Source organism: Nanorana parkeri, unplaced genomic scaffold (assembly GCF_000935625.1).
Source record: "Nanorana parkeri isolate BGI_ZX_2015 unplaced genomic scaffold, ASM93562v1 scaffold12, whole genome shotgun sequence".
Classification (NCBI taxonomy): Eukaryota; Metazoa; Chordata; class Amphibia; order Anura; family Dicroglossidae; genus Nanorana; species Nanorana parkeri.
In genome coordinates, this window is record NW_017306280.1 from 4313703 (window position 1) to 4324588 (window position 10886).

The following is a 10886-nucleotide window of genomic DNA, read 5'->3' on the forward strand; positions in this document are numbered from 1 at the left end:
GGAGCCTCCCCGCCGTATCGGATTGGCCTAGACGCTTGTACCAGCCCTTAACCCCTTGTGTATCCGTAGTAAGCGGTGCGGGCGGCGCCGTGACTGCTGTCATTTTACTCCGTTGGCAGCGGAAGAGTTAACAAGTCCCGTATCAGCGTCCGCGCAAGGGACGCAATGGGAGAGAGATTCGAAAACCACGTGACATTTGTTGTGCTATCGCCACGGCCACTGAGTGGCCGACAAAGTGGTCGGTGATTGGAGAGGAGCTTTGTTTATCTAGAAGGTGATTGGCTGCAACGAGGGCGCGCCGTTCACAAGTGAGGTGTCAGAGCAGAAGATGGGACAGGCGTGTGTCGGAGCTGTATGGCACTGCTCAGAGCTGAGTGGGGCCCTCAGAGGTGAGCTGGGACCCCATGCACTCATCTATTGTATTTATAGAAAGGCTCATATTAACCAGTTGACATCCGCGGTGTTAAACCCCCTTCCCATCCAGGCCATTTTTCAGTATTCAGCGCTGCGGTACTTTGACTGACATTTATTCCGTCATGCAGCGCTGTACTGAAATGAATTTTATACCCTTTTTTGAGGACAGATAGAGCTTTCATTTGGTGGTATTTATTCACCACTGGGGATTTACTCCGTTGGCAGCGGAAGAGTTAACAAGTCCCGTATCAGCGTCCGCGCAAGGGACGCAATGGGAGAGAGATTCGAAAACCACGTGACATTTGTTGTGCTATCGCCACGGCCACTGAGTGGCCGACAAAGTGGTCGGTGATTGGAGAGGAGCTTTGTTTATCTAGAAGGTGATTGGCTGCAACGAGGGCGCGCCGTTCACAAGTGAGGTGTCAGAGCAGAAGATGGGACAGGCGTGTGTCGGAGCTGTATGGCACTGCTCAGAGCTGAGTGGGGCCCTCAGAGGTGAGCTGGGACCCCATGCACTCATCTATTGTATTTATAGAAAGGCTCATATTAATCCTCCTGCCGTACTGACAAACATATGGACTCCTTCTAAACATTTATATTCCCCTTCCTGTCATCCTGATCCTCTGGCTTCAATAGTATGACTGCTGATCTGCACTCTGCATACTGGTTCGAGACAATGACTAAGAAAGAAAGGTCATATGAGACACAAGGCCATCGCCATTGCTGACCTTTATTCAGCACACTGACCTGGAACAAGTATGCAGTCTAGGATCTGGTGTGTGGACTCCTTTAAATTCACAGACTCAGGTTGGAAGTTAAGGGATCAGCATGACAGCCAGGCAATCTGAATTTTTTTTTTAAAGGACAGGTTTACTTTAAATCCAGAGGGTTGTCTTGGCAGCCAGATAACTGGTACAGCATTCCTGGGGACGGGGCTTTCACCCCCTTTGCCACCGCCGCCTCCTGCAGCCCTTTAACTGGGAGGCGGAGTTCTGATCATGTGATTGGTTGTCAAAGTAATTGAGAGGTTTGTGTGGAACTCCGGACATTTGTTTTTCATTCTGGATAGAGCGGGGGAGGGTTACAGCCTCTGTTTCCCCTCACTTCCTGTTCTGGACTCATCCTTGATGAATTTTATAGCTCATTCGTCTGCCGGTGACGATTGAAATCCAGACTGTGTCATGTGATTAACATTCATGTTTTCATTTAGATATCCTCGTGAGATATGGACTGGACAGAGTTGGATGTTCATCCTCGTATCATCTCCGCTGTTCATAAGGGTAAGATATTTCACTGAGGTGCGGGCTGCTCGGATCATGATTATGGTTACAACATAAATCTATGGGGCTGATATATAAGTAATCCGTGGGGTCATTCACCCTGCGTGTATCTGAACATTCGTCTTGTGCAAATATATTTACAAACAAAGGTTCTTCCTTTACATGTGCAATTCAATTTGAATGTTCCGATTGTACTAGGGATGCACCGATGCCGGCCTTTTGGTATCGAGTACCGACATTTATATTTCGGTACTCGTCGATACCGGTACATCCGCTAGCATGGAGCCGGCTTCCCGGCCAATCGGGAAGCCGGGCAGTGTGTCATTACCCGCTGCCAAGCTTGTTGATTGCCCGGGAAGCTGGTGTTCTGTCGAGGTGGCCAACTCGTCGAGATCTCCAACTCGTGACATCACATCCGTTGTAGATTTTGACGAGATGGCGCTAGTGCATTCCCCGTTGACTTCTCCACTTGCCGAAGGTGCGCCTGTGCGACTTCGAAATTATAATCGAGTTCTCCAACTCCCGTCGGTACTTGTGGCATCGGGTGCCCGCGCAGGCTGTACAGCTTGATACTTCTCTTGGGTGGCTGACAGGAGTTGGAGGTCTCGGCGAGTTGGAGAATTCGATAGAACACCGGCTCCATGCTGATTGGCCCGGGAAGCCGGCATCCCAGCCAAGCAGCATGGAGCCAGCTCCCCGGCCAATCAGGGAGGTGGATCATTATCCACTGCCTGGCATCCTGATTGGCTGGAAAGCCGACTCCATGCTGTTTGGCCGCCTCCTTGCTGATTGGCCGGGAAGCTGGCTTCCCAGCAACAATAAGTGCACATAGGGCTCTCTTCTAAACTCTCACAGTAGGAGTGCTTTCAAAGGAAGGGCAGTTAAAGTACAATCACAATTTCCTCTCTCCCCTAATGTTAATCTATCCTTTTTATTTCTCAGCAAACATCAAGTCTGCCAAAGATCTTTTTACTTCCTCCATTGGGGATTTGCAGAAAGTGACTCAGCTCTCCATTCCTGACATCTATGACTTGCAGAAAGCAGCTTCTGCAGCTCTCCAGAAACATTCAGCACTTACAGGTAATGCCATCTGCATCTATTTCTGTAACTGGATTGTGGAAACAAAATAAAAATTTAAAGCTGAACTTGGGGATTCTCAAAAAAATCTGCCTACCTAACAAACATTTAACCCTTGTAGTATTTGAGGGTAAGGAGGGGACACTGCAAATGTTTGTTGGGTAGGGGGTAGAGTAATAAGGTGTAATACTCGACCTTTAGGCCTTGTTCACACCAAATGCAGAGCAGATCCGGTCAGGTTTCTGCACACGCAGTGCAGTGGGTTGTGCCGCGTTTTGGACGCGTTTCGGGCTGGATTTGGTAAAAAAAAAAATATATATATATTTTTTTTAAGTTTAACATGGGCTGTCAGGCACTTGCATGTGTTTTTGATGCGTTCCAGAGCAGGTAAAATAAGGCTTGCTGCAGTTTTTTCACCTGCTCTGGATCTGGTCTGGATCTGCACGCTGCGATGTGAACTGGAGGTCAAAATACCACAGGAATACATTGGACGCAGTTTTGATCCGGTCTGCACCTGCTCTGGATCTGCTCCGCGCTTGGTGTGAACAAGGCCTTAAAGAGAACTATGGCCAAACCATTTTTGGCCTTCTCTTTAGGGTCACAGGAGGACATTTACATTGACCCAAAACTCCGCTATATGCTGACAACTCAGAGCAGCGCTGCAGCCGGGAAAGATCCCGACAATATTGTTAGAATCCACCCCGCTGCCTGATTAACAGCTGGCTCTGCCTCTCTAGTGCCAGCTGTGCTCGCCCTCTCCCCTGTTTGTCCCTATAATGAGCACTGGAGAGGAATTCCTGCGGGGAGCAGTGATTGATAGTCACCGCCCTCTGCATGGAGAAGATCGGGAACTGAGCGTTTAGTGGTTTGTGATTACTCAGTTTTCGATTTGAAGAGTTGACTGCAAACTGTGTGCATTTTACTCTTTCCATAGCTCCCCTTTAATCCCCGCTTGGGCAAACTCTGGCACTCACTGCCTCTCTCTAAAGTTCCAGCCCCTTGCCGTCCTCGTGTACAATGCAGAACTAGTGGTCCCGCATCGTTCTTAATGACATCAACATGCGACCACCAGCTGGAGCATCTTAGAACGCTTCAGTGGACCAGTTGCACACATGCCTCTCAGAGTAAGGAATAAGGCAAGTATTACACCTTATTTCTTTACCCCTAGACTTAAAGAAGATCTCTGGGCAAATATAAAAAGCTTACCCTTGCAGTGGGACTACCCCCACACTGCAAGGGTTAAATGGTTGCTTTGGTCTAGGGGCTGCAATAAAGCAGGATTCCTTACCTGATCTTGGCCTCCTCCGAGCTGCTAGACCAGTCCCTGCAGCCTCTTCCCCCCCGAGCTATGGTAGTCTAAGGACCGCTGACATCATCTCGTCTTATGCAAATTCCATTGACCTAGATTAGATATGAGAATGCAGAGGGGCATACAATACCCAGATCGGAGGGGGAGAGAGGTGAGTGCTGACTGCAGCATGACTGAGGATCAGGTAATACAGATTTATTTGAGCCCCCTAGATAAAACCGTGTCCACTTACATCCGGCTTCCCAAAGACCTAACATGAGTAACATCCATTCTGAATTTTTAAAAAAGAAGTTTTCCCCAAAAAGGGGATCCCACCATTCTTTACACAATCTATGTGACAACTAAGGGATGAAAAAGTATAAATGTATTTATTCGGTAGAAGATAAGAGTTGACGGTAGTTTCACCTCGCCTTAGCCAATCTCCATCCGTGTGTACGTATACCGGAGAGTCTGGTTGGTGAAGTTCAACTGTTGTTTGTTGTCCATGAATTCCCCATGGGAGAGTTGACAAACTCTAAGCCGGTTCCGGAGGGTCTTATTGTAAAGTAATCAAAGGCTTTAGAAATGCATTTTTTCATTAACCCACTCATTCACTTACCAGTCCATAGGCGGTATGCAGTCATCAATTTATGTATATATATTTATCTGTCTGTTTTGTATACACATTTATCTGTTTGTCTGATTAATATACTTTTTGATATTCTTTGTACGTAGAGTCTAAATATATAGATTTTATCTCCTACCGAATAAATACATTTATACTTTTTCATCACTTAGTTGTCACGTAGATTGTGTAAAGAATGGTGGGATCCCCTTTTTGGGGAAAACTTCTTCTTTTTTTAAATTTCTAATAGTTAGGGGACCCCCATTCACATTGATTATATTGGAGATATTGTGCATATACCTTCCCTTCCCCGTTTTATTGTTTAACATCCATTCTGCACTGCTCCGACCAGCAGGGGATCTGTACGTGGATCCCCTGGTGATCGGAATGGACAGCGCCCAAGTGAAAGGGGTCTTAGATGTACTTTACCACCATAATATACAGAAATGTATCCAAGTGTGTTTTGTAAACTTTGTTAGCACTGGTTAACTAATAAAAATAAAGAAGATCTGATAGTAAATCTATCTTCATTATTTACAACATTGTTAGGGGAATTTAAACAAATTGGAGCAGCCGTGCATGGCAACCAATCAGCTTCTTTCTTTCATTTTGAAATCTTAACTGAAGAAGCTGATGAGAGAAGCTGATTGGTTGTCATGCACAGCTGCTCCAGATTTTGTCTGCTCCGGGTTTGATAAATTCCCCTCTGTATCTATTAGTACGACCAGTGACACAAGCTGACAACATTTACAATACACTTGGATACATTGATATACAGTTTATTATGATGGTAATGTACGTCTTACTGTGAGAAGAATTAGTGGTGTCAGCACAACTAACAATCATTCATTTTAGTATCAATTCAGTGTATAGAAGAGAACAAGCGCCGGCTGTTTTATTGTATTTTGGTCTTTATTTGGATTCTTAAAGGATTCATCTATATCAGTACAGCTGCTGCTATTTCATGTTTCTCCTTCCACAAGTTTGCTCTGGACTATACTCCCTTTTCATAATCTGCTGGCTTCTAAACTACTAGTGTATATCACCATTCTACAATACCTCCCCCCTAACCTGTTAATAGAGCCAGTTTACCTGCATATGTTTGACTTTGACATGGGGACATGAGCGTTTCTAATTATTTTGTTGGATTTCAGCATTGCAGCTTTACAAAGAAAAGACCCGATTCCCATCTCAGCACCAGAAGCTGGGCCTGGGGTGTGGAGTTCTAAATAACCTGCTGAGAGGAGGACTCCCCCTGGTGGGCATTACAGAGCTGGCGGGAGAGAGCTCCGCGGGAAAGACTCAGATCGCCCTGCAACTTTGCCTTTCCGTTCAGTACCCAGAGACCAAAGGTGGGCTCGGAACAGGGAGAAGTCATGAACTAAACGATCTGAGGTTTGTGATTTGGATATTTTACTCTCCCAATACTTTTTTTCCTTTAACAAAAATCCAGAGGAGCAAGCATGGTAAATTTTTCAGTGTTCACTAGAAAGTGACTTTTACAATCTGAATTTAAGAGCAGGCATAATGTAATTTCAGAACAGTTGATGCTCTTTTTAATGTAGGGGCTGTGTACATCTGCACAGAAGACGCCTTTCCAGATAAGCGCCTCCAGCAGATGATAAAATCTCAGCATAGACTGAGAACGGATGTCCCGGCAGACGTCGTGCGCAAAATCCGCTTTGGAGATCATGTTTTCATCGAGCATGCAGCTGATATAGTAAGTTACAGTGACACTGGGAGGGTAGGAAGCCTGCATATAGGTCACGCTTGGGCAACCTCCCACTTTCCATTAAGTTTGAGCATTTTCAGGTCCCAGTATACCAGTGCAGGGAACTGGGACTTGTAGTTCAACAGCAAGAAGCTGAGAGGTTTATCATGCTTGGTGTATATTTCTCTAAATTATAGAAAGACTACACTGCCCCTTTATTACAATCCCTTTATTGTCCTTATTGGACCATCAGATTATAAATAGCAGATTAACGTTAACCTGTCATAAAACCAATGGTAGCTTCTCAAGCACCCAGTCCTGCATCTATGGAGGAGCAGCATTGTTGGCCTGGGACAGGATTACAGGACACTTTCCCCCTCCTCTTTGCCATAACATAGGGGTGAAGTGTTCTGTAGTCCTCAGAGATAATTGGAAATAATATAACTGATAACAATGCAGCACAGGAACTTATCAGCTGACATGGAAGTTATGGAACAGATATAACAAAACACTTTCAATGATATATTTAACAGAACCCAAGGGACTTATTAAGAGGGTTCACATACCCTTCAATTTATGATGCAAATGTAACTACTTTAAGGTAACTACAAGTTTGCTTTAAAGGCACCTACAGGATATTATTTGTGCACATACGTATGGCATAGATAATAATCAGTTAGACTTTTAAAAAGTGTAGTGTTTACATATTTAATTCCAAGCAGGATGTCCAGCACGGAGGGCTTCACATTGAATTTATTGAACAAAATAGCCATGTTATTCACATAAAACAGGAATGCAGCATCAAAACTAGAATTGCAGCATAGCAATGTTTAGAGCCATATCAGGCTCATTTTCATACCAAAGATACATACTGTACCTGGTTGATAGCCTTTGTACTGACTTGTGCGCTGTAACATTATAGAGAATCCATTCTTTACATATTTTAGTAAGTTTTGATTATGTCTTGCTTCTTAAAGCATGCAAAAGCCACTACCGAGAACAGTCCTACAGGTATGCAAGTGGCCACATTCTCCAACCTTGTTTTTAATGAGTAGGTGGAGCTGTATTGCTGCACTATAAACTCTTTCTAAACTCCGTGGCTGCTTTGTACATCCCCCTTATCAGTTCCCAGGTACCTGTACTCATATTCAAAGACAGCTGACATTGTGAATGTGTCATCTTGCAGGACATGTTCACCGAGTGCATCACCAAGAAGCTTCCCATCCTCCTCCTGCGAGGTCAGGTCCGCCTGATCGTCATAGACTCTATCGCTGCTTTGTTTCGCTGTGAATTTGCTGCAAAGGATGCCGTCATCAAAGCTAAACATCTTCAGACGATTGGGGCCAAACTCCATCAGTTAAGCCGAGACTTCACAACTCCTGTATTCTGCATTAATCAGGTATTCTGTATATAATTTTTTTGAGTATAAACCATGAATCCAGGCAAAGTTATTATTTTTTTTTTTTTTACGCTGTGAATGCTTTCACTTTATTGTTGTCATGATTGTTCTACAAGTACCTGTGCTGTTAACATTGACAGTCTTATTCTGTTATGGGTGGATGTACGTACCAGAGATAGAGTTAATATATTGGAGCACCACATTCCAGAAAGACTGGATGAGGGGACATATCCATATTAGGTGAATGTTGGGGTTGGCAGGCTTGTCACTCGTGTGTTCCAGAAGGGCTCTCCTTGCCCTCTGCGGGCGTTCCACATATTTGTCCATGGCGAGTGGGTGTTCCGGGCTCGAGGGGCCGAAATTGCGTGCTCGGTGCGGCGAGGGAGTCAGGTATTGGAGCTGTGACGGGACGAGGGACGGAGAGGTGCCGTTACAGCATCGGGCGCCGGAACCGGAAGTCGGTGGCAAAGTTATTTTAATGAAAGTGCACAAGAGTTTGATCATTTGTCGCGCTTAGTTTGAAATATGTGACCCCAAAGGAAATTTCCAACCACATTCCTATGTTGACCAGCAGAGCTAAAGGTCATCTGGTTTATCTCACTGGAGTGCATGTACATACTTTCCATTAAGAGTTAACTGTTGATACCAGTATTATGGCCAGGGCCTCATAGTAGGTATACCCAACAGCAGGGCCCTGCTGGTCACTATAAAACAGAAAGTAAAGGGAAATTTCCCCAGACCTTAGACAGAGCCTCTCTCTCCAAAATAAGATGTTTAAACTTAAGTCCTGCTTTAAAGAATGTATGTACTCGCTCTGTGAAATGGTTATTTCTAATGCAATATAAGAGAATGAAGGAAGACACAAGCTCATTGTAGTTTATTGTATCTCTTCTGTGTTCACTTGCAGGTTACAGATGCTATGAAAGAAGGAGACTCTGTGCTGAACCATATTGGGTAAGATCCTCACTGTTGGTATAGACTTGTATGGCCACTTTGCCCTCTAGGCATGTAGAAATATTGTTGTCATGGGACTGAAGATGTGTTAATAAAACTAGTTTCCAGTCTCTCATAATAATACTTCTGGTGCTCTGCTTAGGTTTTAGCAATGCTGTAATGGTCTGGTCTGGTCTGGGGTAATGTGTACAGGTCCAATTAAGGACCACGGGTATGAAGCTTAGAAATGGGTGGTGGGAACTAAAATTGAAAATCCTGTTTGCTTATAAACTGTACACAGGGATAATATAACATTTTATATAGTGCCTCTACCTGTGATTTAGTGTGTACGCTGCTGTCCAGGAACCATTGCCACTAAGCTAAAGGGAAACTGCCCATCAGTTTAAACTAATCCTCTATACTAGTGGTTCTCAACCTGTGTAACCTCAGGACCCACATTTATCATTGGTCATTAAGTCGCGACCCAAGTTGCACTGCAATGGAACGCACAGCATTAGGGTACCGTGCGTTCTGATGCGGATGTACAAACTGTGGGTGGGAGGTGCATTTGGGCTACCATTAAAGTGAATGGCAATGCAAAAGCCTGGATCCTCAGCCTGGGGTCCAGTGTGGGAGCTGGGACGGAGAGCTCCATCCATATGCATTGCTTGTACAGCTCCCTTGCGCGCCCTGTAAAGGTGTCGGGAACCAGAATGTGATGTTACTCCGGTCCAGGCAACTCTACAGGACATTTGAGGAAGCTATAAGCAATCCCTCGCAGCCATACCCCTAGCCCACCCCACCTCAAGCTGACACTTGGCACCGGGCAGCATATTTTAAATGGCTGCTTGGCTCGAGAACTGACAGTGCTGCGCTACTGGGAGGCTGAGGAAGCTCTCACCTAGAAAAGTAGAAGGCATGCGGCAACCCACCAGTTGAGAACCAAGGCTCTATACAGTATAATCCATTGCATACATATCTTTCATTGCATTGTAGCTTCTTGTCACAGCTCCAGGCTTGTATGACCTTCATCTCATTCTACAGTGTGTACAGATGGTGCTTAAACAAAGGAACACAGGACTGTACATGCACAAGTTCAGCTTTAGCACCATTGAGGATAGTAGGCTGTGTTTCCTTTAATCTGTGGGTAGGCAACCTTGGCACTCCAGCTGTGGTGAAACTATGAACACCATATAATGTCTCAGGTAGTCATGCCTGTGGCTGACGGTCTTGCAATGCCTCATGGGATTTTTAGATTCCACAGCAGTTGCAGTGCCTAGGTTGCCTACCCCTGACTTAGTGATGTTTCATGGTGGAGTGTTTAATCTCCATTTTAAGTAGGGATGCACCGATACGTTTTTTTAGGTATCGTGTACCAATATTTTTTATTAGGTACTCACCGATCCCGAATATTGGTACTGGCATCCCTAGGTACTGTGGGCTCGGCGAATCAGGAAGCCAGTGTTCTTTCGAAAGAACAACAGCTTCACATTCCTTTGCAACAGTGTGAGGCAGCCTAGCTTCTTGACCAGGAAGCCACGCAGCGCGTCATGGCGTGCCGCCAGCTTCCTGTTTGGTCAAGAAGCTAATCAGGAAGCTGGTGGCACCTCATGACCTGCCGTGTGGCTTCCTGCCTTGTCAAGAAGCTTGACTAGGCAACCTATCAAGAAGCTGGGAGGCGGGTCATGACCTGCCACCTGGCTTCCTGATTTCCCAGGAAGCTGGCTCTATGCTCCCTCGCGGCACTGCCAATCAGAAGAAATCTCCCTCTGAGCGGAAGTTCCGGTAACGGAGCATTTGGTCAAGTACGAGTACTTGCCCAAATATTCGGTATCAGCTTCAGTGCATCCCTAATTTTAAGTCATTCCAATCCTGGGTGATTTATTGTCCCGCATTATAATCTTTTGCCTGTGTGTATTTTGTTTAGTTTTCAGGATAGAAAGGTGCTACCAGCCTTGGGGATTTCTTGGTCAAACCAGCTGCTGATGAGACTCATGGTGGCGCGGACACAGCGTGAGGCTCCTCCTCCATTCATAGACTGTGTTCTACGGACAATGGAAGTCATCTTTGCGCCACATATTCCACAAGCCACCTGCTACTACACAGTGGACTTAGAAGGTGTGAAAGGAATTGGGATACAGGGCTTATAATACTGTCCA

At 45.3% G+C, this 10886-nt stretch overlaps 1 protein-coding gene across 2 annotated transcripts; it reads left to right on the forward strand.

Moving 5' to 3' along the window:
* Positions 1–1639: 1639 nt before the first annotated feature.
* Positions 1640–10886, forward strand: XRCC3 (X-ray repair cross complementing 3). 2 transcript variants are annotated; one of them, XM_018556356.1, is made up of 7 exons: positions 1640–1694; positions 2637–2774; positions 5839–6057; positions 6250–6404; positions 7582–7794; positions 8702–8748; positions 10655–10886. In XM_018556356.1, exons 1-7 carry the CDS (start codon positions 1640–1642, stop codon positions 10875–10877), a joined length of 1050 nt encoding a protein of 349 aa, XP_018411858.1. In that variant the 3' UTR covers positions 10878–10886. The 2 variants fall into 2 exon arrangements, with proteins under 2 accessions (XP_018411858.1, XP_018411849.1); XM_018556347.1 differs by having other exon boundaries at positions 5839–6047; positions 6246–6404.